This window comes from Dermochelys coriacea, chromosome 9 (genome assembly GCF_009764565.3).
Source record: "Dermochelys coriacea isolate rDerCor1 chromosome 9, rDerCor1.pri.v4, whole genome shotgun sequence".
Taxonomy (NCBI): domain Eukaryota; kingdom Metazoa; phylum Chordata; order Testudines; family Dermochelyidae; genus Dermochelys; species Dermochelys coriacea.
Genome location: NC_050076.1, coordinates 17,123,004 through 17,149,762, shown reverse-complemented (window position 1 = coordinate 17,149,762; position 26,759 = coordinate 17,123,004). Strand labels below are relative to the sequence as shown.

At 41.0% G+C, this 26,759-nt stretch overlaps 1 protein-coding gene and 1 long non-coding RNA gene across 3 annotated transcripts in view; one reads left to right on the top strand and one right to left on the bottom strand.

The window, feature by feature from the left end:
- The window catches only part of SEC62 (SEC62 homolog, preprotein translocation factor), a 39,081-nt gene extending 12,579 nt beyond the window's left edge, over positions 1–26,502 (top strand). Inside the window, exons 2-8 of one of the 2 annotated variants that reach the window (XM_038415306.2) lie at positions 1,455–1,563; positions 6,933–7,038; positions 12,154–12,364; positions 14,452–14,544; positions 19,426–19,486; positions 20,910–21,029; positions 22,827–26,502. In XM_038415306.2, coding sequence (XP_038271234.1) covers positions 1,455–1,563; positions 6,933–7,038; positions 12,154–12,364; positions 14,452–14,544; positions 19,426–19,486; positions 20,910–21,029; positions 22,827–23,317 — 1,191 coding nt within the window. In that variant the 3' untranslated portion in view covers positions 23,318–26,502. Of the gene's footprint in view, positions 1–1,454; positions 1,564–6,932; positions 7,039–10,750; positions 10,986–12,153; positions 12,365–14,451; positions 14,545–19,425; positions 19,487–20,909; positions 21,030–22,826 lie in introns of those variants that run through there. The other variant, XM_043492321.1, reaches the window with a different exon arrangement.
- Positions 11,243–11,889, bottom strand: LOC122455772. Its single transcript, XR_006274232.1, has 2 exons — positions 11,696–11,889; positions 11,243–11,330 (listed from the first exon to the last, which is right to left on the bottom strand). It is a non-coding gene; the product is annotated as an uncharacterized LOC122455772 (long non-coding RNA).
- Positions 26,503–26,759: the final 257 nt, after the last annotated feature.

Sequence of the window (26,759 nt, the reverse complement as noted above, 5' to 3'; positions counted from 1 at the left end):
AAATCAAGTATGAGCATGGAGAAATGTTTCATTTTGCCTATATAAGGGCTAATGTACAATCATCGACTGTAATACTGTACAGGCATGTGTGTTTAACCTTACGTGTGTTGCATATATATGTGTGTACAAGATACATGCTCCAAAGGATTTAGTCTGGAAGATGCTGGCATTCTGAGAATTACCCAGTACATTCTGTCATTTGCTAAAGTGTGTGTCGTATGTTAAGTGTAATTTCCTTTTAAAGTTGTCCATTCAGATAGGAAAGGCAACAGCGTGCTCAGGTGGGATGACCACTTATCAACCAATTTATTTTACAAGTTCTTCATGTTTGTGTAAAAATTGTTTAATTTTAGTAATACCGTCTCATTCTGTCTAAAACTTTTCAGTTTGGTTTTAAAAAAATACTTGATCTTTGCATTTCCATTTAAAGTGTTTATTGCAGAATTAAAACGTATTGCTATAAGTGCAAGACCAGAGGTGGTTCATGATAGGCATGTTAAGGATTAAAACTAATTCATCTATAGAGCATTCATATTCCATATGCCATGTAAGTGACCCAGCCTGAACTAGTGCCATGCTCCGCAGTCCTGCAAAGCAAGCACAGGCGCAGAGGTAATACTTTCAGTTTCATGACACTGCATTATTCTGCAGTGACTGATCTCGGAGTGGTATTTGGGTTGCAGAGACACTCTAATATATCAGTTTTCATTCTTATAAATATGTTAATATTCACACATGCAAAACAGCTAATCCTTCTCCCCAAATACCCATTTTTGTGAGGATAATTGAGGTTTCTACGTTTTAGCCCAGCAAATTTTTGTCTTGATACTTCCTTTCTCCAAACTGGTAGCATCTCTTCAATTGTGGTCTCAATTTCTGCTTGTAAAGTCATTCTCAAGTCATGTGGTATCACCTACAGCTACCAGTCATAAGATTCTGTAAATGCCTCCCTACCTTTAAAAACTTCATCTGTTTCCACTCCTTTTCCACATTAGGTTCAAGCTTCTCATTGCATTAAAGGTTTTGTACCACTCAGCTCTGCCAACTGTCTGCACATTTATCATCTGACAGTTTCTGATTCCTGGGTTCTCCATTTTGTCTCTTTCCACTCTCAACTTTATAATTTCTTTCATGCGGTCCTGTATGCGTAGAACACTTTCCATGTGCCAAGTGCCTTCCTTCCTTCTCCTCAGTTCCTCCTTTAACTCACTCTTGCAAAGCCTTCAAGCTTTGATCTCATGACGTGGTCTTCAGACTATCTCAGAACTGAACTTTTGGCTCAGTTTGTCTTAAGCAGACTGAAAGCCCTTTGGAGCAAGGACCATGCTGTTCGTTATTTATATATTGCCAAAAAAAAACTTGGTACTTTTTAAAATAATTGAGATTTAAGTTCAAATGAAACTGTCTTGGCTGTGTGTTTAAACCAGTATTAATTTTATATTTTTATACTATAGGAAGTTGGTGAGCCGGTCAAAGAGGAGAAAGCTGTAGCCAAATACCTACGTTTCAACTGTCCAACAAAATCTACCAACATGATGGGCCACAGAGTTGATTATTTTATTGGTAAGATTATGTGTAACCAAATAATGATACTGCATATTTACTAATATTGTACTTTTTAAAATTTAGGTTACTAGTGTTTTTAATTAGTAAGCTGTATAAGGTTTATAGCCCAGGAAAATTAACAAGGCACTTACTAGTCAGAAGATTACATTTACCAATCTGAAGCAGATGCAGAAGACACAGTCAGGAAAGCAGAAGTGAGGTCCAGAGTAAGACACCCTGGTGAAAAGCCTGGTCTGTCTTCCACCCCATTTGTTGGTAAGGCAGGAGGATTGAGATTTCTAACAAGCAGTTGTCCCTGCACCCTGTTTGGGGGCTCTAATATTCACATCAGTCACTGAGTAGTAGGTGTCTGATAAATCTGACACCACATCCCACCTCTAGCTGCTGAAAGGGAGCAGTAGCTTTCCGTCTCTTCCCCATTCTCTTGAGTATCCTAGTTGCTGTGAAAGGGGCAGACTCTGCTACTTTACTTCCCCAGAGCCTTCAAGCTACTGGGGGGAAAGTGGCAGCAAATTTCCACTACACGACCCCTCTCTTAGTCTCCAGTTTTTGGGTCTTTTTTCTCTGTGAATAAAGCCAGAGCTTTGTCAAACAGCAGTAGCAGCATTACATTAATATTATTCATGATAGCTTCACATTATTCCTCTAGGGTCTGAATGGAAGCAAGAAACTAACCAGAATCTTGTTAATTTAATTGTCTTGCTGTCTCTTTGAGCTATGAGGAGTAGCAGAGGTATTGTTTGCAGACTTTGCAAGACAATGCTACACTGGCTATTCTGTTCTCATCTGGAAACTTCTTTGTAATGATAAGGGGTATAAATTATCTTTTAATATGAAATTGATGGCGTTGTCTCTCATAATCACCAGGGAAAGCTTCCCATGTGCCATGGCCAGTGATTTTTTTTCAAACCCTATTTTTAGTTCACTTTTCATTGTGAAGTAATGTTACAAAAATTGTGAGATGTTTTGTGTGGCGTTAGGACTATGAGACAAGTCGTTCTACTTATAACTTCATACAGACTCCTTTCTGTAGCCTTGGACGAGCTTCCGAACCTTCCTGCCCTAGTTTCTCTATCTGTAAAATGGAAATGAAGGTACTAATTACATACCTCAGATGGGTGTAGTGAGACTTAATTAAGCTTCATAGTGTTTTTCATATATAAAGGGCTATGTAAGAGCTATATACTTGAATTATAACTTTCTTGGTAGTTTGAATGGTTATATTTTATATTTTTCAATCACTTATTTTCCTTGTAACTTTTGGAGATGACATTGTATTCACTGGTAAAATTTTATACAAAAATGGCAGTAATATAACAGCAAATTCCACTCATAAAATGAAAGCATTTCTTGCTTGAGTGTTCAGTAAGTCATGCTAGTGTTTAAAATGTTTATGCTAATTGTTTGTTTTATTTTTTTGAAGGGCATCCATCACCTCCTTTCTCCACCCCTCTCCCATCCCACCCTTAAAAGCCCCAAATTAAGGTGACCTTCCTGGCTGAAGGGGTTAAGGATACTACATTCACTTGTACCCATCCCCTGCTGGCTTAGGAGTAAGGCATGTGTGGTGTGGTATCAGGATTACTCCACCTTTATTTGGTGTAATGGTGCTGTAATACTATAGTAGTTCAAAGTCTCAGTTTTGCCTGGTTAGAAAAAAAGTGCTCTACTGTGTATCCGTCAGTGTTGCAGGGAAACCTCACCGTGGGCACCCCCCTGCTGCCGACATTAGTAGCACAGGCATAGCCCACCTCAGTTTCCATTTCAGCTGCCTATGCAAATGAATATTGTCTCTCTCAGCAGCAAATTCAAACCCTTTTATTCATATAAAGTGCCACAATCTTCAGATCCCTCATGGTAAAAACAGTTTCTCCCAAAACACAATACCGCACTCTTCAAGGTTACAACATAGAACTCTTCAATCCCGAACAGAGGTCACCATTCTCTGGTTGCCCACCTGAGAGTTGTTAACCCTTCAACTCCAGTTTCTTTATCCCTGTTCTAAGATCCTCACTCTCCAGGGCATTCACCTGAGAGTTCCAAGACCAATTTCTTTCCCACACGTTGTCTTCTATAGCCCCACGTTAGATCCCTGCAGCATTCCACTCCCCAGACCTCCTTACCTATGAATTTTTTACCTCTGGTCCTGGGGATCTTCTTCTAGAATCAACTGCTTACATCTAGGTCTGGCTTGCATTGATCAGACTGGTTCTTTCCCTTGTTCCTAAGGCCTCTGCACAAGCTTTCCTGCAACTCCATAAAGGTTCCCCAGCACTAGTCAGTCCTCCCAACAGCTTTCCTCAGAACTCGTCAACAGCAGCTCACAGTTACTGTTTTCCTAGTGTTCTTTCCCTCTAGCCATTCTTTGCTACTCTTCTGTTTCTCCTCTGGTCTCAGGCTTCTCATGCCTGCTGCCCCTTCCTGACTCTGACATGCTCATACTCTCTCTTTGACTCAGTCTCCTCCTTGTGATATGGCCTTGCTCTGAAGCCCAATTGGGAGGCACCTGACCAGTCACAGGTGTAGGGGGCCCCGCTCTGTCTTAAAGGGGCAAGTCTCATTGTGACAGCCAGAATACAGCCAAGATGATTAGTGTATTCCTAACTGTTTTTTTCTTCTTCTTTTGATACAGGTTCTCCTTCTAAACCATTTGTCTTGTGTTGATTAGGAAATAATTTAATTCTTACTGTGGGATATAAAACAGAATTGTAAATAGGATGAAATTCAAAAAGGACAAATGCAAAGTACTCCATTTAGGAAGGAACAATCACTTGCGCACACACAAAATGGGAAATGACTGCCTAGGAACGAGTACTGTGAAAAAGGATCTGGGGATCATAGTGGACCATAAGTTAAATGTGAGTCAACAGTGTAACCCTGTTGCAAAAAAAAGTGAACATCATTCTGGGATGTATTAGGAGTGTTGTAAACAAGATACGAGAAGTAATTCTTCCGCTCTAATCTGCACTGATTAGCCTCAGCTGGAGTACTGTGTCTAGTTCTGGGCATCACATTTCAGGAAAGGTGTGGACAAATTGAAGAAAGCCCAGAGAAGAGCAACAAAAATGATTAAAGGTCTAGAAAACATGACCTATGAGGGAAGATGGAAAAAAATGGTTTTGTTTAGTCTGGAAAAGAGAAGACTGATCGGGGTCATGATGATTTTCAAGTACATAAAAGGTTGTTACAAGAAGGAGGGAGAAAAATTGTTGTTCTAAACCTCTGAGGATATGACAAGAAGCAATGGGCTTAAATTGCAGCAAGGGAGGTTTAGATTAGACATTCGGAAAAAAATTCCGAACTGTCATGGTGGTTAAACAGTGGAATAAATTGCTTAGGAAGGTTGTGGAATCTCCATCTTTTGAGATTTTTAAGAGCAGGTTAGACAAACACCTCTCAGGAATGGTCTAGATAATACATAGTCCTGCCATGAGTGCAAGGGACTGGACTAGATGACCTCTCGAGATCCCTTCCAGTCCTATGATTCTATGATTGACGGAATAGTTCAGCAATATATTTTGCCATGAAGCTATTCTAGAGTTCCAACAAACTTATATTTGGAGTAAGGACTTAACTGTGTTCCATGTGATTGGACTGGATTTTGGAAGTGTTTTCATTAAGTTTACACTTTTTTGGTACGATGCTCTGGCATTGTACGGAGCATAGTTATGACATTATGCTTTTTTTAAAAAAAGCCTCAATAATAGAGATTGTAAAACAAAAATGTGTAATATGCCTGACTAAAGAATGGAAAAAATCGTAACTCTTCCTAGCTACACACACAAACAGCTGCGTTTGTGTTTTAAATTCATACAACCTCGAAGTGGGAGATCACGTGGCATAATCAATACCATTAATAGAATGCTTTAGTAATGATTGGCTGAAAGCAAAGGCTTTCAGTTTGGAAGTGATATAATTGGAGTCCAAACTGGCAGCCTGTTTGTGCAATAGCTATTGTACAAAGTGTAAATATTAAAAAAGAAGGGAAAAAAGGATGTATCATCAGCTGTGCCAGAGCTCCAGTCAGTGCAGCTGAAGGGTTGGACAAAATTTGTTCTCCTATAAATTACCTTCTCACTAAACACCTGACTGCAGTGGCCCCCACAGAGCCATTTTGTAGCCAAGGAGTACCAGATCACAGCAGCACTCCAGCCAGGTCTTGTGTCCTGAAAATGCCCTCTATGATGAGACTGGGAAGCAATGCTGTGGGGCTGGCTACATTATCTTTCCACCACCTGAATATTTCAGTATGCCAGAGAAATTCCCATATTCTGGTATCTGGTTAAGATGGCTTGAAGGCTGCATCGTACTACCAGGGCAAAGTAACTTTATTGGGGGCCAGGATCTGTCCTGGAGCCTTTAAACTTCTAAAGTAACTAATTGGATCTCTCAGAGAGTTCCGTTATGAGAGTTGAGGTTTTGTTTTGTTTGGTTGTTTTAAGCTTTAAAATCTTCATTATGATTTCAGACACTCTTTCTGAGCCTGTATGCACATGCTTACACCTTCGTACATGTTTGGACATTTGGTGTCTGCAAGCCAGTTTATGCAGAAGGTGTAGGACAGCAATTTCATGGGACAGGCTAATGAGAATTTTCCAGGATAAACAAATACCTCTATGCTTGTTCCTTTGATTTTATCTGCTCCATGATTAGTGTATTGCTGTTACTTTTAGAGCCTGGACATAACAATCCATTTCATATTTTGTGTCAGATTTTTGCTTTAGATAGTCACATGACTCCCTTTCATAGAACTTGGCCAAGAATATTTAAAGATTTAACTGTCATGTTAAAAATAAAAAAAAAATCATGCATTGAAATACATTTTTAAAATCTGACTTTTTTTTAAACTACTTACATGTTTTACTTCCTGCATTTCAGCTTGGATAGTAAAAATGGACTAATCAGTTTAACTTTTTTGATTTTCATTCACTAGCAGCACAAACTACTGTAGAGGATAATCTCTTTTTTTTAAGGTTCCTTTGGAATTTCTTAAAAAACAGAAAATCCCCACACCTTAGTTTTGGAATTATAGCAAAATTCTTATTTAGGATAGGATTTGATCTTGCAATGTCCTGTTAAAATTGGTTTGTAATATAATATTGTAAAAAGTATTCATCTGAATCTGGATTCTTTATGCAGTTGAAGTTCCCGTTGGCATCAGTGGGAACTCTGTTGCAATAGTGTGGCCTATCTCTCTAAGAGTTGTGGGGGTTGTTTCATTATGCAGGTGGATTTTGTTCCTGTATTTAGCAAAACTGAGAGAACTAATTGCAGATTCTGTTTTTTTAGTATTTGGGTGCATCAAATATTGAAGTGAACTCTTTCTATATTTTGTCACAGGTTTGTTTTTCCTTTTTTCCTTTCAGCCTCAAAAGCTGTGGACTGCCTTTTGGATTCTAAGTGGGCAAAAGCCAAGAAGGGAGAAGAAGCCTTATTTACAACTCGAGAGTCTATAGTTGACTATTGCAACAGGTATGGCCTTTTAGTCAAGATAAATAGTCTTAATAACAAGTACAATTTTCAAAAGCATTAAAGTCCCATTTTCTGAAGGTCCTAAATCACTTGGGCCCTTTTGAAAATGGGACAGCTACTTTCAAAAATTATGTTTTCACTATTTTTCTTAACCTTTTGTGTGTACATTATAGTTACTTCAAAAGAGACTGCTGAAGCAATGTATGTTTTTGATTAGAATGTTTGAAAAAATATTTGTGGTGTTGTATCAGTAACATAGAAATAATGTAGTTTAATAATTGTAATTATATAGTTGTTAACAATTGAAGAACTTATTGGACCCGATCCTGTAATAACTGGTGGCTTTGCCATTGGAGCAGCACCCCTGGAGGAAAAAGGAGACAGTAAAATAATAGCAAAGTGAAAGTATCTTTCTCCCAATTCCATAAACATTGTAATGTTTATCTAGCAGAATAACTGCTCTTTCAGATGAAGAAAGTATTTCTTCACACAACACACAGTCAATCTGTGGAACTCTTTGCCAGAGGATGTTGTGAAGGCCAAGACTATATAATAGGGTTCAAAAAAGAACTAGATAAATTCATAGAGGATAGGTCTATTAATGGCTATTAGCCAGGATGGGCAGGGATGGTATCCCTAACCTCTGTTTGCCAAAAGGTGGGAATGGGCAACAGGATGGATCACTTGATGGTTACCTGTTCTGTTCATTCCCTCTGGGGCACCTGGCATTGGCCTTGGTCAAAAGACAGGATACTGGGCTAGATGGACCTTTGATCTGACCCAGTATGGTGGTTCTTATGTAAGAATTCTTGTGGGACTGCTGCTCTGAAGGCCTGGGCTCTATAACCCACAAATATCCAGCAGCAGTCAATCAAGAAACTGTTGGCTGCATTGGAGGGCAGCAAAGATAGATTTTAAGTTCCTACTTCATGACTTGTAGGAGCAAAATGAACTTTCCAGTAAAGACTGAAATTGGGAGAAGCTTTAAATGCCTTGTTGTTCAAGTGATTGTCCACATGGATTCCACCTTATGCACACTGGATTGGATTTTTTTGGCCAGCAGTGCTTGTTGGGGGTGGGCCTGTGCTCTAGTGTCCTCCAGCCCCCACACTCAAGCGCATAAGGGCAGAGTGGGCCCAACAGTTCCTACTTATCAGTCATGGCCATACTGGGCTGCCTAGTGTATGCAGCCATATGCCATCAAACCAACGTCCTCTGCCCTCACTTCTAGGGTAAGCTCGCCTTCCCCTAAGAGGGAGGAGGCTATAACAGGCAGGGATAGAGGAACAATTGATCCTGGCAACAATTTCCTCCTCCTCCCCTGATATGGCAGCCAATCTCTCTGAAAACTGAAGGCATCAGGTTTAAAACAAATATAAGGAAGTTCTTCAGACAACACACTGTCAACCTGTGGAACTCGTTGCCATGGGATGTGGTGAAGGCTAAAAGTATAACTGGGTTCAAAATAGAATTAGATATGTTCATGGAGGAGGGGTCCATCAATGGCTGTTAGCCAGGATGGTCAGGGATGCAACCCCATGCTCCGGGTATCCCTAAATCTCCAGCTGCCCGGCGCTGGGACTGGATGACAGGAGATTGATCACTCAGAATTGTCCTGTTCTGTTCATTCCCTCTAAAACATCTGGCAATAGTCACTGCCAAGGACAGGATATTGGGCTAGATGGACCATTGGTCTGACCCACTATGGCCATTCCTATAGTACCAAATTCACTTGTCATAGTGGCTGTTACAGAAAGATCCAAGCAGAAAGGGCCTCCAAAAACATCACCAAGAAAAAGGACCCTAAGAAACTAGATCTGTTCAGCAGAAAAGTTGTCTTCTCTGCCAATCTCCCAACTACCAGCTTTTGGCAAAATATGACTATCTGAACTGGGACAAATTCTCTCTGTTTATGGAAAGACTGCTGCAGGAGCAGAAGGAAGAATTAAAATCCATCATGTGAGAGAGGCAGCTGATAGCTTTAACTTCCCTGTAGGCTGCTTTAGATGTATCTGATAGGTCCACCTGCACCATGGTCACATTGGTGGTGGTTCAGAATTGGGGAGGTCCAAAACACTCATCAAAAACTGATGAGGCCCTCCCGTTGTTAAAGGACTCCTGAGTCACTTTGCGTTCTCTGGGTTTGTATACCTCAGCCCCAAGAAGAAAGCAAACCAGACCTCGAGATTCCTTCAGACATAGTCGCTCTGCTCCATACTGTTATAACTTTCTGAGGACATTGGAGCCAGTAAAGGAGAAGCAGAGCTTCCAGAATAGAGAACCCACGGCCTCTTCCTCTGCTACAATGCACTCAACGTCTTCCTCTCAACAGCAGTTTTCATGTCGTAGTTGAGCCCTTTTGGCAACTGCCTGTCTTTTTTCAGGGAAGCCTGGGCTGGGATCATTGTGGACCAGTGGATGTGAGAGATTGTCAGCAAGAGGTATTGCATGCAGTTCCAGTTGCTTACTACCCTTCAGGTACCTTCCCCATTCCTCTTCTGAGACACTCTCACAATATACTGTTGAAGCAAGAGGTGGTTTCTCTCCTGTATCTCTGAGCAGTGGAACGAGGTGCCCTTTGAGTTCGGGGGAAGGAGTTCTTATTCACACTATATTTTCATTCCAAAGAAGAAAGGTGGCTGGCATCCCATTCTGGACCTTTGATGTCTCATCAACTTCATCCACCATTTCAGGTTCAGGATGGTGCCTCGAGCCTCCATTGGATTCTCAAGACTTTCATGGCTCTAACCTTTCAAGACACCTATTTTCAGATATCCATACATCTAGCTCATAGGAAATACCTCAGATTCCTAATAGGAACATCTCATTACCAGTGCAGTGTCTTGTCTTCTGGTCTTTCCACAGCACTAGTACTGTTCATCAAGGACTTGGCAGATGTAGCAGCCCACATAAGGAGAAAAGGGATCCAGGTCTACCAATATCCCAGTGATGGGTCGATCCAGGAAAGATCACCGCAACAAGTGACCAACTTGATTAAAGTAGCCTTAAAGTTCCCTGCCACACTGACTCAAAGCAGAGAGTTCATAGAAGTCTTGTTAGATTTCAGGTCAGCAAGAGCCATCTTCTTCCACAAAAAAGATTTTAAACTATTTTGGTCCTCAACAACTCTCATTTCAACGAATTGGACGGTTTACTGGACCTGAAACAATTTTGGCCTCCTATTATTTCCATAAGGGTTTATCTAGCAATAATATCTGCACATCACCCTGCTATCCAGGACCAAACTGTATTCTTTCCATCCTAGAGTAGCTAGATTTCTTAAAGGCCCTATTCATTAGTTTTGTTTTTTTTTACCCCCTCCAGTTCAGGAGTCACCGGCCTCTTGGGACCTCAATATAGTTTTAACAGGATTGACGGGTCTCCTTTTAGAGTCTTTAGGTGGTGTAGGGAACAAGTTGCTATCAGTGAAGATTGCCTTTTTAGTTGCCATTACATCAGCTCAAAGGGTTGGGGATTCAGACCCTTATTGTGGGGACACTTATACTTTGACAGAGATCTTGGTAGGGCTGTCTTGTCGTTTTTGTTTAAGTAGGATAACTACAAGCAAATGGATTGTTTGTTACTCACCAAGTGTAGAATCTCTATGAACAATCACTGAAAGAAAGGGAGCTTACTTACCTTACAATAACTGATTCTTTGAGATGTGTTGCCCAGGTGAATTCCACACCCTGCCCTCCTTTCTTGATATTAGAGTCCTATTTCTCTGGGATTCTGTTTTGGCAAAGGACCTGAAGGATGGTTGGGGTCACTCCACCGTTATGCCTAGGGTGGGGGGTGGATGGGAAGCAAGGCGATCTAGGGCACAGGTGTGGCCGCAATGGACACTGCTGGCCAAAAGAATCCAATCTTACAGGCATGAGGAACATGTGCACCAAGAGTGGAATCCATGTGGAAAACACATCCCAAAGAACTTCAGTTACTGTAAGGTAAGTAATTTTTTTTTTTCCCTCTTGAATAAGGGATTGAGGACCTGATTCTACTGCCATTTTGCATTAAATATTCCAACCTGGCTTTAGTGGGAGTTTGTGTGTATAGGAACTGCAGGGTCAGGCTGAAAGCAATGCAGCTTAGGATCAGATTAGCAGAACTGGACTATTTTTCAAACATATTCTTACTAAAGTTACTCTGCCTTAAAAAGGAAAAAAGAATGAAACCTTGCTTTTCTTTTTTTATCTGTTTAATTTTTGTTGTGCCTCCAGCTGTGTATGTTTTATTTTAATATCATTCTGCATATAGTTTTTCCAATGAAGTAGTTCAGCTGATTTCTTTCCCTGTAAAATATTTAGGTAAATTTACCATAAATAGCTCTGACAAAGGCACCTGATCTACAATAATAATAGATAGAGGAAAGGACAAGAATCAGTTACTGGGTGAAGCGATGGCAATAATTCAAACTAACTAGACCACAATGTAAGGGCAAGATTCTCTGGTGTTTTAATCCCTGCCTCCTGCAGCCCCAGCCTGACCTGCCCTTGTAGTGGCAGAGGCCATGACCATAGTATTCTATGCTCTGGCTATCTCAGTTGGCATATGCTTGGTTTCTCAGATGTAAAAATCTCCCCAACACTTTTCCCCCTCACTTTGCACCAAGTTTATGCTTGGGACAGCACAGAATGTCGTTGTCTAAGTGTGTTACCTTGGTTTCAGTAGTACATTCTGGGTCAACCTACAGCTCTGAACCACATAGCTTGGAAAGTTGTACGTCCACTTCCCATATCTCCTGCTGCTGTGGGAAATGTTGACATGTAATTAAAGAGAAATGTTGAAAGGAAGTGTAAGAAAAATATTTTAAACGATGGACCTGATTTTCCATTCCCTTGCTCCTGGTGTTGTCATTTACATCTCTTCAAAATGCAACCGAATCAGGAAGCTAGAGGTTTTACTCCCATTTTGCACAGGCTTACAAAGAAGGCACACAGGTGTGAAGCAGAGGAGAATCAGGTCCACTATGTTTATTAATAATCAGTCCTGCTTGGTGTGACACTGTCTTTGCATCATGCTCTCACAGATATCCAATAACCTAATTGTGTTCTAAACATATAACCACACCAGTAACTCCGAATTGATTTAGTAATATAACCTTTTTATTGTAAGACTCCTAAAGAAGCAGTTCTTTCACCGAGCACTGAAAGTGATGAAAATGAAGCCTGATAAGGACACAAAAAAAGAAAAAGAGAAAGGAAAGACTGAGAGTGGGAAAGAGGATGAGAAAAAGAGCAAGAAGGAAAGTGGCAAAGATGAAAAGACTAAGAAGGAGAAAGAGAAGGAAAAGAGAAAGGATGGTGAGAAAGAAGAATGCAAGAAGGTAAATGCAACCAAAAAAGAAGACAGTCAAACCTATTAGTAGATACTGTTAACTACTGCGAAAAACCTAGTTTTTAAAAGGGTAAGGTTGTTCAACCCAAAATTTAACCTACCATCTCCTTGCTATTCCATTACTTTGGGCTTTAAAATATACTTACTTCTTTAAATATCTGGATCTAAATTTTCCAAGGGAACCCAGCCTGACCTCCAATTGTGCACCTCATCATTTTATCATAATGACAGAGAAGCTGGAATTTATGCTAACAAACAAAACACATTTGTCTTTGGTTGGAACATGCAGTGATCCTTTGTACCAAAGGACGGGATCCCTGGGGTACAGCCTGGAACTGGGGTACCACTGTGCCCCCTTAACTCTCCAGCCTGGGCTATCTCTCATATTGCTTTGCTAGTGATAAGCAGCAAACCTCTCCAGGCACTATCATCACTTAGCACAACAGCATGTGGAGCCCCACAGCCAGCTAATTGCGTGAATCTCCCTGAGCCACTCATGAATCATACAGAGAAAGGCACAGCAAGTTTCCCAAGCCGCCAGCCTTGCACCCCCAGAATATACCATCTTGCCCTAGTCAGAAGCCTGACCAGTGTAAGTTTATTACCCAGTCCACCCCTCCCTCGATGTGGAGAGGACACACACTAGCCTTTGTAAACTGAGCTGAGATTTCCCAAGCACTTCAAGCAAAATACATTGTCTTAGGTAAAATGTAAAACAGCTTTATTAACTACAGAAAGATAAATATTAAGTGATTATAAGTGGTAGGCACAAAAGGTGAGATATAGTTACCTTTTTATTATTTTTTTTTTCGGTAAGTGCATGGTCTAAATCTTAGTAGACTAGGCAATATTTAGATTAAGCAGTTTTTCTGAGCTTACTCGATGTTGCACGTAGGTCACAGTTCTTAATACACAGGCCTCTCCTTTAAGCCTGAGACCAGTCTCTTCAGTTCAAGTCTTTGTCTTCACAGCATTCTTGTTGCTTCCAATGTAGGTGGGGGATGAGAGAGGTAGAAGCATGATGCCACTCTCCCCTATTTGATATCCTCAGTCCTTGTGCCTGGAAAACACTAGTCCATATATGTCCTGGTGGGCTCTGCTGGGTCACAGAGTTGTGCAATCCCCCATTGTGTGATGCTTGTGCAGCACTCTTACAGCATTATAAACCCCTTGTTTACTACTCCCCTGCTGATTAAAGGTCTCTTAACACCCTCCTGGGAGAGGATAACCACCTTTGTTGTCACTGGAGAACTAGCACTGGACAACTCTCAGGGTATGTCTATACTGCCCACATTACAGTGCGGCCGCAGCAGCTCTGTGACATGAGCAATATAGACATGTTTTATCGCCGGGGAAGAGTTCTCCTGGCAATAAAAAAAAAAAAAAAAAAAACCCACCCTGAACGAGTGGTGGTAGCTTTATCACCAGGAGCGCAGCTCCCAGCAATAAAGCGATGTCTGTACTGGCACTTTTCTTTGCTAAAACTTGGTGCTCGGGGGGGGGGGGGGGGTGTTTTTTCACACCCCTGAACAACTTAAAGTTTTAGTGCTGAAAGTGGCCAGGCAGACACAGCCTCAAACTTGCAACATATTTCAGTAGCAACTATGTAGCAAAATTACATAACTTCATACACACTGACAATATACATACTTTGATAGAACAGTCAGGTTCACCAGATTGTGACCTTTCATATGATATCTTACATGGCATGTTTTGTATGAAATATATCATAATTTATATGACCGGGATGAATATGAGGATTCCAGGGTGCTGCGTTGAAGTGCAGAGTGCTACACCAATATTTTAACATTTGAATATATGTAAGACAGTGCACCAAATTTGTGTGTGCTGTTGCATGTGTAGAAATGGAAGTCCTATTTTGAAATGTTGGCTAGTAATGGGGAGTGCTTCTACAGTAGTATTCTTGTTGTTCAGCACTCATAAGCAACTTTGTAATGAGGATATATGGATGCAGCCAAAATTTCAAAATGGAACCTATGAATCTGGAGCCTTTTACAGTCTCTAAATTCCTTTTTTAATTATTCCTTCTGTTTCATGATTGATATATGTTCTTAGGATGAGAACCCAGGAACACCCAAGAAAAAGGAAACCAAGAGAAAATTTAAACTTGAGCCACATGAAGATCAAGTTTTTCTGGATGGAAATGAGGTGAGGTTTGTGTGTAACTTCCTACGTTTATCGGTGACTCAGTATTTTATGGTCAATGTACTGGACTGATTAATTTCTCCAGACTTTTTCCTTCTGCCCTTTTGATAGTTACCAGCATGGGTGGAAACTTGCTGGCCTTTCTTGCTAGTAAGGTCATGCCATATTGAAGTATTTGTAAACAAAAGTTGGAGCTTCAAATTCAGTTACAGGGAAGGGAGTCCAAGGTGGCTGCCATCTAGAAGCCTCGTGGTCTGAACATGGGACTGGGAGTCAGGCAAGCCTGAATTCTAAACTAGGCTCTGCCACCAAATTTCTGCGTGTGGCCTTAAGTTATTTAATCTCTCCATGCTTCACTTGCCTCTTGTTTAAATCAGATGATTTACTTCTCTAATGATACCAGACTGTCTGGATTCCTGCTCTTGCACTTATATCTTGAGACGAGGGAATTCCTGTACTTCTCAGTGATTTTGCCCATTTAAACAAAGGGAACAGTGTCTCATACATAGACCAACTGCTGTGTCTCATTGGCCCCTGGAATGTTTCCTTAAATTCCTTTCTGACGGTGGTCAGCAAAGGAATGTCCCATTAGGACTGTGACTGTTATGACTGGTTCCAGTTTCCTGCCTATCCTACAGACTATACATCGAGAGAAACGTTCTTCACAAAATTGGTGAGTACCTACAGAAGTGGGTTTGTATATGTCTGGTATGCAGTTGACGTAATGGTCACCACCTTTTCAGCTGTGAAGGTCATAGTTACTGCTGTCACGCACTTTGAGTCTTCACTACTAGACGAAGATGCTATCTGGCTTTAATGACATTCATTAATCCTACTAGTTCAAAGTATATATTTTTTCCCTTTTGGGAACATGAGTTTGTTTGTTATTTACTGGAAGTTATGGCTTCATGGCCAGTACCTCCAAAGCTCCATAAACACTGTGATTTAGTGTTATTTCTGATGCTCTTTCATTTCCGTGAGTCTGTTACCTAACTGTGAACTCCTAGAGAAAACATTTTTCATAAATTATTCTTAGCTAAAGCTTCTTTTAAGAAGTAACGCTTCTAGGAATCCATTCAGGAAAGTGATTTTTATAGCTTAAGAGAAGGGAAAATTATTTACCTGTAATTCTCTGAAAATATCCTTTGATGTGTTCCTACTTCCTTACAGTTGGGAGATGAACCCTTGATGATTTACCTTTTGTCCATTTAGCTATTTTTTTTGCTCACAAATGATTCTCAGAGGTTAGAGAGCTCCATGCTTCCCACTCATTAAAGCATTACAAATGAATGCTCAAGTGGGACATTGAGGCACCACTGGTTGGTCAGTAAATGAGACAACTCTCAGCACTGGAAAATGTTAGTCTTTGAGAGCTAGGGAAGTTTATGCCAGTCTCATGCTAAACTTCAAGTAAAAATATACAGCTAAATAGTATTTTCAGCTAAGCCAGATGAAAGTAACTTTCCTTTCTTTATCTCTGATGGAGCTATAAAGATTAATGTTTGTAAGATGCTGAAAGTGTAAAGGGCTATATATTATTAATGAAAAATAATATACTCCTGGGGGAATTCTGCGCCACTGCACTTGCACAGAATTTATGTCCCCCTCAGTTTTCTTTGCTTCCCTGCAGAAAAATGACTTTGATGGGGAAGCCACAGGGGCGGTCATATGACCCTCCCCAGCACTATCTTTTGAGTGCCCAGGGCAACTGGCACAGAGGTAAATCACTGTGGGGCAAAGGGTGGGATTGGGGAAGACCTGGCTGGTGACTCTTACCTTGCGCTGGGCTCAGCTGCTAGTCCCAGCTGGGCTGGGGAGGACAGGACTTCCTCTTCCCTGCACAGCATCTGGGGTTGTGATCCACCCCCAGATTTCTTCCCTGGCGGTAGGAAGCTCTGCAAACTCCCCGCTCCTCAGCTGCAGGGGGAGGGATCACTGTACAGAGAGCTGCTCCCCCATCCACCCAATCCCCATGCATCCAGAGCCCCTCATACCCAGACCCTCTTGCCAAGCCTCACTCTCCCCACACCCAGAACCCCTGCACCTGGACTACCCCAACGAGCCACCTGCACCCAGACCCCCAACCTGCTGAGCCCCAACCACCTTCACCTGGACCTCCCTGCAGACTTCCATTACTGTTGCACCCAGATCCCCCATGAGCTGCCCGCACCCAGAATGCCCCACACAGAGCCCTCTCAACCCACACCTGGATCCCCCCACACTAAGCCCCTCCACATTTGGATCCTGCCTTGCTGAGACTGCCTGCCTACACCTGGTGCATGTGGCATTGAGGGGCATGGTCCTGGGGTGTTTCTGGGGCAGGCCTGGTCCTTGAGCTGTGTCAGGGTTGGGTGCAGCCTCATTACTGAGTCACCTACACTTGCTACAGGACAGGCCCAACAAAGAAAATAACAGAACACCACTAACAGTCACCTTCAGCCCCCAACTAAAACCTCTCCAGCGCATCATCAAGGATCTACAACCTATCCTGAAGGACGATCCCTCACTCTCACAGATCTTGGGAGACAGGCCAGTCCTCGCTTACAGACAGCCCCCCAACCTGAAGCAAATACCAGCAACCACACAACAAAACACTAACCCAGGAACCTATCCTTGCAACAAAGCCCGTTGCCAACTGTGTCCACATATCTATTCAAGGGACACCATCAGAGGACGTAATCACATCAGCCACGCTGTCAGAGACTCATTCACCTGCACATCTACCAATGTGATATGCCATGATGTGCCAACAATGCGCCTCTGGCATGTACATTGGCCAGACTGGACAGTCTCTACGTAAAAGAATAAATAGACACAAATCAGACGTCAAGAATTATAACATTCAAAAACCAGTCGGAGAACACTTCAACCTCCCTGGACACTCAATTACAGACCTAAAAGTCGCAATTATTCAACAAAAAAACTTCAAAAACCGACTAATGAGAAACTGCAGAACTGGAATTAATTTGCAAACTGGACACCATTAAATTAGGCTTGAATAAAGACTGGGAGTGGATGATTCATTACACAAACTAAAAACTTTCCCCATGCTAATCTTCCCCCCCCCCCCCGTTACTCACACCTTCTTGTCAACTGTTTGAAATGGGCCATCCTGATTATCGCTACAAAAGTTTTTTTTCTCCTGCTAATAGCCCACCTTAATAGATTACTCTCATTAGAGTTGGTATGGCAACCTCTATTTTTTTTCCATGTTCTCTGTATATTGTGATAGGGCAAGGCCAGATGGCTATAGAAAAGTAGTGGGGGATAGATATATTAGCTCCAGGCTAAACAAATCCCTGGAGCAGGATAAGTGAAATGGCAGCTGCTTCAGGTCAGTTAAGACACCTGGGGCCAATTAAGAACTTTCCAGAAGGCAGGGAGAAGGCTATGTTGATTGGGACGCCTGAAACCAATCAGGGGCTGGCTGAAACTAGTTTAAAAGCCTCCCAGTTAGTCAGATGGGCGTGCATGTCAGGAGCTATGAGAGGAAGTTGTGCGGTTGGAGAGGCTGAGTAGTACACACCGTATCAGGCACAAGGAAGGAGGCCCTGAGGTAAGGGTGAAGTGGAGCTTGAGGAAGTGAGGGCTGCTGTGGGGGAAATAGCCCAGGGAATTGTACATGTCATGTTTCTAAAAGGTCAGCTACCATAGCTGATACTATTAGGGTCCCTGGGCTGGAGCCCCGGAGTAGAGGGTGGGCCTGGGCTCCCCCCCCACCTTTGCCCCCCTGATTAATCACTGAGACTGGGAGACAGCAGAGACTGGGCAAGGAAGGATAACTTCTTCTCACCTCCCTCGCTGGCTTATAATGAAAATGGCTCAGTAGACTGTGACCCTTGTATCTAGAGAGAGAAAGGTTATGTGGAGGGTCACAGTGAGCCTCTGAGGCTAGCGAAATCTGCCAGGAAACGCGGGACCCACGGAGGCAAGGACAGAGCTTTGTCACAATATATATATCTTCCTATTGTATTTTCCACTGCATGCATCTGATGAAGTGGGCTTTAGCCCACAAAAGCTTATGCTCAAATAAATTTGTTAGTCTCTAAGGTGCCACAAGTACTTCTCATTCTTTTTTCTGATACAGACTAACACGGCTACCACTCTGAAAGACTGCTGAGTTTGTGTCCGCAGGTGAGAGCTGCACGGTGATCTCCCACCTCTGTGCAGCCAGGGGCCTGTGCTCCCCAATACCATGCTGGAACCTCCACATTTATTTGACAAATAAAATTTGCAGAATTTGAAAATACTGTGCGTAGAATTTTTAATTTTTTGGCACAGAATGCCCTCGGGAGTAAATAATACTAAGAAGTCGTCATTAAAATCATTAAAATATTTTAAATAAAGGCACCAACACACACCAGGGTATGAGCAATATATCCTAATAAGAGCATCTATCAGATGCTGGAAGCTCCCAGCCTTCATCCTTGTGCCTGACAAGATATGGCACCAGTGTAATATTTGTATTATACATCCTTCTCCAATAAAAGTATTATGCTTAGGCCTTCTGCTCACTGAGTCAGATTAAGGGTCAGTGCATTGCTGAGGCAATTTGTGTAGGTTTAAAGGGGTGGTAGTCACAAGATTATATATCTGCTTCTGCAGCTACTTCACTGAGCAGAATTGACATAGACCTTGGCTTCATGTCTCATCCAAAAATACAGAACTTCCAGCAATACAGTGCCCCCTCACCACAATGCTGTACCGTAGTTCATTGCTGACTTGGAGGGCAGAGTGGCACCTGGTGGTGAATGTAACATAGTACTAGAGTAATATGGTAATACAGAAACATGCAGATGAAGAAACTAATCTGAAAGCTCTTACCAAAGATCTTTAGTTTGGAATACAATTTTGTTAATTTTAACCTGATTATTCTTACTGCAGGTGTATGTGTGGATCTATGACCCAGTTCATTTTAAAACATTTGCCATGGGACTTGTTCTTGGTAAGTAAGAATGGATGTTAATGTGTAGTATAGGCTATAGTACCAAACAGGCATATCTGTTCCTTAAGACACCTGTTACTTTCCCATGGACAAACCTTTTAGTGTTTACACTTTGCTCTAATTTGATACCTGCTTCAGCCTTGGTACCAATGAGAGAAAAGGTGCATGCAGTAAAAACCTCAGAATAGCGAGGCTCCTTTTTATTCTCTCATATTCAGACACAGAATTAACATTTTTATCAATTTACACCTTGCTTACAGTTACACCTGCTAACTGATCTGTAGATTTCAATTACTTAGCACTAATAGATTGTGTCCTTAATAGGTACTGAACACTCACAATTGATACCCTTTCCCTTCCACCTCCCAGTATTATTTATGTAGATCATTGGCCCAAGCAATTTTTTTTTAAGGTCTAGACCAATATTAATGTTTAAACACAGGTGTATTATTCTTCCTTAGATGCTGCTGTGTAATGGGGAAATGGAAAAAGTTAGGGCCTAAAAGGCATCCAACTTCCCTGAGTTTAGAAATCATGGTAGCACCTTTCTAGAGAATCATGTTGACACGTTATGCCTAACCACTATGGTGATGGGCACCTTGGGAATACCTAAGGTAGATGGATAAATATTTTTGATCAGTATATAAAGGGCCTAACCATGCTACAACTGGTGGGGCTGTAGTATACAGTATACTTTGTATATTGGGTTCTGTCTACACTTACCAGGGAATACTTACTACTTATATGGTGCTTTTATCTTGAGAATTATATAGATCATCTTTTCAAACCCTCTCTGAGGCAGGTAAATATTGTTTATTCCAATTATAAGATGAGGAAAACTGAGGCAGAGAGGTGAAGTGACTTGCCAAGGCAAGGCCACATGGGTAAGTCAGTGTCAGAGCTGGCATTAGAATGTAGAAGTTGCTGGCTCCCAGTTCCATGTTCATATCATTTCTCCATCAGTACAGTTCTCTAAGGAGATGATATAATTTATATGACCATGATATATTTAGGGCTTTGAAAGGTAATGTGCTTAGCTTCTAAAGTGGTGTTGGGAGCCAGTTATGTGATTACGCAATCTTTCAACAAATAGCAGGAGGACAGAAACCGCACAACTCTATGGAAGACAAGGGGGGCGAGGGTGGGGACTGAAAAACAAGCAAAAAATGAAAGGGTGGGGATATTCACTTGCTCTCCAAACTTAAGCCTGTTCTACTGGGTTTTTATGGCCTAAGCTGGTCATTTATATATGTGTATTTGTGGGCCAAGAGAAATCTTACTCTGTTTCTGAATGGCAATCAAATGATGGGAATGCCTATTCAAAGTACTGTACAAACATTACTACAGGCAACAACCCCAGACCGCTATTGCCCTTTAATTGGTAACTTATCCATGTTTCTCAAATTCTTATCTTCATTTTTAGTGATTGCGGTTATAGCTGCTACTCTCTTCCCGCTTTGGCCTGCAGAGATGCGAGTAGGTGTTTATTACCTCAGTGTAGGCGCAGGCTGTTTCGTAGCCAGTATTCTCCTCCTTGCTGTTGGTAAGTGTCATTTGTTTATCAATAGAAGTTACCTGAAGAGGACAAGTAGAGTAAAATTTTCAGACATGTCTAAGTGACTTAGAACCCTATCTAATCTGTAAAAGTGGAATAAGTACTTAGGCTCCTAAATCTGTCAACTTCACTTTTGAAAATTTTACTCCTATTTAAAATAGCCATAGACCAGTGGTCCCCAACCTGTGAGGCATGCACCTCTTTGGGGAGCATGGAGGAATATCTGGGGGGGCATAGGCCAACTCCCATAGGGGAGGAAGTGCTGCCCAGCCCCACTCTGCCCTCAGCTCCGCTCCCGTCCACAGCTTTGCTCCCTCCCCCAGCTTGACTCCCCACACCACAGTTTAACACCCCTCCCACACACACACAAACCGGCTTGACCTCTCCACCACAGCCCTGCTCTTGGCCAGGGGAGCATGGACACATTCCATTACTGGTAAAGGGGTGCGTTACGAGAGGAAAAGTTTGGGGACCACTGCCATAGACTAATCTTATGTGAGTAGTTCCTTAATGGCCACTAAATGTCACTATTGTGGCATTGGAAAAAAGTGTTCCGCAGGGTCCATTTCAGGCTGCAGGCTTACACTAGCACATGCAATCTTGATCTTGCATAGTGGAGATCATAGTCCTTAGGACAACACAAGCACTCTCTCCTATCAGAGCTCTCTGGTCCATGGTTCATGTTTGACCTCTCGTGCTGCTTCACTCTTGTTTTAGGCACTAGTGGTGCTGCTGCTGCTATCTAATGTGAGATGTGTTATTAAGATTGGGAGATGAGAAAGGTGCCCAAGGTGGTGGGGTATTTAAACTGGAGGAGAAACAGTGGCTAGGATGAAGAGAAAAAGTTTGAGACAACAGGGAGGGGGAAAGGACCATAATCTACAAATTAGAGGCAGTGCTTCTTGTTGGTCAGAGAATGTGTGCTTCCTCCTGAAAAGCCAGTTCAGGCTTTGGGCAGAGGTGGAATCACCTGACCTAGAAACAGTGTGTTACTTATAAACTTATGAGCATTGCTTGTAGCTAGAATACAAAGGAAAGGAAAACCACTTAAGTCACATTCAGGTATGTGTTGCATCTTGATATCAGAGGCCTGCATTTTGGCCACCTGCCTTTCTTCTAGACAGAATTAGATGCAGTGCCCTTAAGGAATAGTTCAGGACTAACACATAGGCACTTGCAAAAGAAATAAAACTGAGAACGTGGCTCACCTATTAAGGATTTGGGCCCAGATCCTCAAATCTGAAATCAGTGGAAGTTAGGAGCCTAACTACCTTTGAGGAGCTGGATGCAGGTAATCGAGCTTTCTTTTTGATTTGTATGGTGTGTAGCTGAGCAAAACAATGCTTAAAATGCAGATGGGAGATCATTGACCCTCCTATTTTTCATGGAGATTTACAAACTAATAGAGAAAACTTGGTCTTCGGCTAAGATCAAATGATCATATCCCATTGCAAGGGAATAGACTTTTCTGTCTATTAGCTCTTTACTGTTTCTAACTTTTATCATCAAACTTTTATATCAGACTTTTATTTTTGGGAGGGGGTTGAAGGATGGCACCTTTTAATTCTCCCCCTTGCTTACTTCTCAATCACCACCATTAAGTATCAGAACATGCTGTTAGACCCATCCTTCCAGCCCAGGAATTTGGTTTCATTTGTATTTTTCGTGTTTTGTCTGTCCACAACTTGATTTTGAGTGCAGCAGCAGGGGAGAGGCAGCTAATAAACACAGTTGTTATATGTTGTAAATATTTATATACAATATTTGGGCTTTCTCTCCTCACAGCCCGCTGCATCCTCTTCCTTATTATTTGGCTGATAACTGGAGGAAGGCATCATTTCTGGTTTTTGCCAAATCTGACAGCAGACGTGGGTTTCATTGACTCCTTCAGGCCCTTGTACACACACGACTATAAGGGACCAAAAGCAGACTCAAGGAAAGACGAGAAATCAGAGTCCAAAAAGCAGCTGAAGTCTGACGGTGAGGAGAAATCAGATAGTGAGAAAAAGGAAGATGAGGATGGAAAAGTCGAAGCAACAGGAAACTCGGGAGCAGAAGGCTCTGGAGGAGAGCGGCATTCAGACACAGACAGTGATAGGCGAGAGGATGACAGATCCCAGCATAGTAGTGGAAATGGAAATGATTTTGAAATGATCACAAAGGAGGAACTTGAACAGCAAACAGATGAAGGAGATTGTGAGGAGGAGGAGGAGGAAGAGGAGGAGGAGGAGGAGGAGGAAGAAGAAGAAACTAGGTCTTTACATGAAAAATCCTAACTCGCTGTAGTTTTGAGACTGAATATGTGCAAAACAATTGGATTTTCTTCATTGGCTGATCACCAAAATATAGTTACAGTAACATTCTTTCCATTTGTTTGCTGAAATACATGTTATCCAAACAGTTTTATATCTAGTATCTTCATTTTTTAAAAACTATTAGCTTGATTACTTGGTACAATCTGAAGTCATTAATACTACATTTACAAAAAAGTTGTCAATTTGACAAGTTTTCTGTCAGATCCTAGGATTTGACTAGATAGTCCTCAAACATACTGAAGAACATAGTTTCCCTATTGTCATTTTCTGATACTTGCATAACTTTTCAGTAAGTATAGCCTATTCAAAATAGCTTTGTAAAATGGTAAAAGTTGAATGACCAAATCTCAGATTATTCCTAGTATATTCATTTGATAGCTAGTTAAGTAAAGCACTTCTTAGCTGATGGCTCTCTTGACATTCTTCCTGATTTTTATAAAATTGTAAGAGAGAACTTTAAGACAACTAGTTTTAGCAGAAGGTAATTTTAAAGTATTTTGCTAAAGACATACAAGCTGGTAGTGCTTATTTGGCTGCAGTGTTTTCAGTTGTGTACAAATTGTGTTCCACCAACTTAAGAAATCCAAATTGTTTTGTACATCTGGTTCAGAGAAAGGTGTCATCTCGAGGAGGTAAAGGGAACAGCAGTTTGGAAACTCTGGCTGTCGTCTTTTCCCCCTCTCTTCCCTCGCCATCATAATTCAAGAAGAAATTATTCTGTACATGCTTTTAAAATAAAGCAACCCTTTTTATTTTAACTGTTACTTATTATTTAGAAGTTTTATCCAAATTTCAATTTGTATAATTGAAGCCATTTCAGGGTGTGTTTGTTAGAGAAATGCAAGATGGAGGACCTCACAGAATCTGTACGTGATTGGTAGATTTATCCCAGGAGCTTTAGTTTCCTGCCAACATTCCATGCATTTGAATGAGTAAATTGATCCTTTATTAAACAAAAGCAGATAACAACATAGCTGTCTCTATGCCTTAATGTTAATCTTAACATTTTCTGTATTCAGAAACTGGAGTACTGTATTAACTGAGGAGTAGGCACTGCTTGAGAGTATTCACCTGTTCAGAAGTACAGATAACAAAAAAGCTAATTCAAAAGACAACCAAGATCGAATTGTTTTTAAAACTCCTGAAGCAATTTGAATGTTCAGTTTGTTTCACACATCTCTTATTTGCTAGACTGTTGGAGGACGTTTTGTTTAGTTATATAAGCATTTAAAAAATGTTAAGATTTGACATAATTCCTCTGAATTGTTCAATTTCAGACTGAAATTGAAATAGTGAATACAGATATTATTCCTCCCTGACACCACTGTGAGGAAAGAATGCTAGATATTGCTTGAATTTTCAGTAGTTGACATCTTTTTTTTCCTTGAATTGCTCTTTTCCATCATCAGTGTTTTGAATGAAGATGTTAATTTTTCTGGTTGTGCAAATATATACATTTTATGTGTGCATTGATAAGGTCTGATTTGCTTCCTACTTCTAAATATTTATTGTATGGGGAACAGAGATTGGATCTGTTATGCATTTTTCTATTAATACGGAAGATATTTTTATTAACCTGTTCCCTGGCAAACTTTGACGTGTGTTATTGCTGATTACAGTGACTTGTTTTAACAGATCCGTCACTCCCATCCACTACCTTATTAAGATGTGCATGTGTAATGGAATAGTACACTGGCTCAAAACTCTTCTCTCCACTCAGTTTAGCAATTATTTTGAACACCACACTGCCTTCAGGCAGAAGCTAAAATCTACCATGCTTGCAGTTCCAATCTCTGTTGCTAGCATTAGGAACTGAACTGCAATCCTTTGTGTACAACACTCTAGCTATTTGGTTCTGTGATGTAGCTCAGTACCACCCTAAACACCCAATATTATCATACATAAAATGGTAGACGTACATCCTCCTTTCAGATGAGCAAGAACAGCACGGAACCCTTGATTTTACTGTAAAATGCAGGGTGGTAAAACCATTTTGTAGTCGACGCTGAAGCTAAATCTTGTCTTTATTCAGTGAAACTCCCATTGATTTCAGTGAGTTAAAATCAAGTAAGACTGACATTTGGCCTCTCTAGTTTTTAAAAGCCTGGAGAACAGAACCTGAGGTAAAAAAAAAAAGTGTGTAATACAGAAGCTGAAGATGGTTTAACTAATATTTGAAAATAAGGTCCAGCATTTTTCCAAGTAAAAAACAATTGGGCTCCCCCAGTTTGAAGCCTTTAGGGCAATGTATTACAGCTCTAGTTCCCCAGCTAAAATGAAATTACCTCTTAACAATCCTGTTGAATATTACATTTAATCATTCTAAATTGGAATAATATTAAATACCTATTTAGTAAAGCTGTCACCTGCTGTCTGTGCAGTGACTTATTTGAAATGAGCTTGTGGTGGAAGTCCATTTCCTAGTAGACGGGTGTCTAGATCTCAAAACCCATACCAACCCTGGGGCAGGAGAGTTCATAGCTTAACTAGGCATGGAAATGGAACTATCCTCTAATCCACTGGCTCCCAAACTTTATTGGTTCACATATCACCTTTAAAAAAGAACTTGTGAAGTGGATGGAACATCCAGCTCATGTACACCATGAACCCCCGCTTACCCTTAACCCTAAATTTGCAGTGATCAACTCTGAGACACAGTGACAGGGTAACATGAGAAAGGGTGCACTATTGTTGGGAGCTGTTCAGTGACACAAAGCATTTCATTGCCCAGTTCTATTAGACATTTCCACAAATACTAAATTCACTGCACTACTTATAAATTATTTTAGGGTTAGATAGGAAATGAGTGGCTACAATTTGATATGCCAGCAACAACTAAAAAAAAAAAAAAGGATCAGTGGACATGTGACATTTTGCATACACACTTCCAAAACAGACACAGGGTACAAATAGAGATATGGACATAATAAAGGTACTGATCAGCATTCAGTTCTCTTAAGATATGCGGCTACTTTTTAAATCAAAGTATTTCAGAGTAAGTTGCTTCTACTCCCCTTACCGGTTTTGACTTAAACTTCGTAACTTATATGCCTGTCTAGTAGGATGACTTTAATGGGAACAATTTTATTTATATTAGTGGAACATTTAAACAGTTACTCTATTAAAATTTCCTTATTGCAATACAATTTTAGTGGTCTCATTGATTTTTCTCCCTATAGCCATATAACAAGTGTAATAGTTACTCTTTTCTGATAAAATGTGATTACCATTGGTTTAACCAATTTTGAAAATAAATTATTAAAAATTTTAAACTTAAGCAGAAAACTATGCAGGTCAACATATAGAGGAGATGTTATACTGAAACCTGCTCTGGGTACAGGGTAGACTAGAATTTTCAACTTAATTTCTCTATCAACTAGTGTACATTAATTTTTTTCAGCTC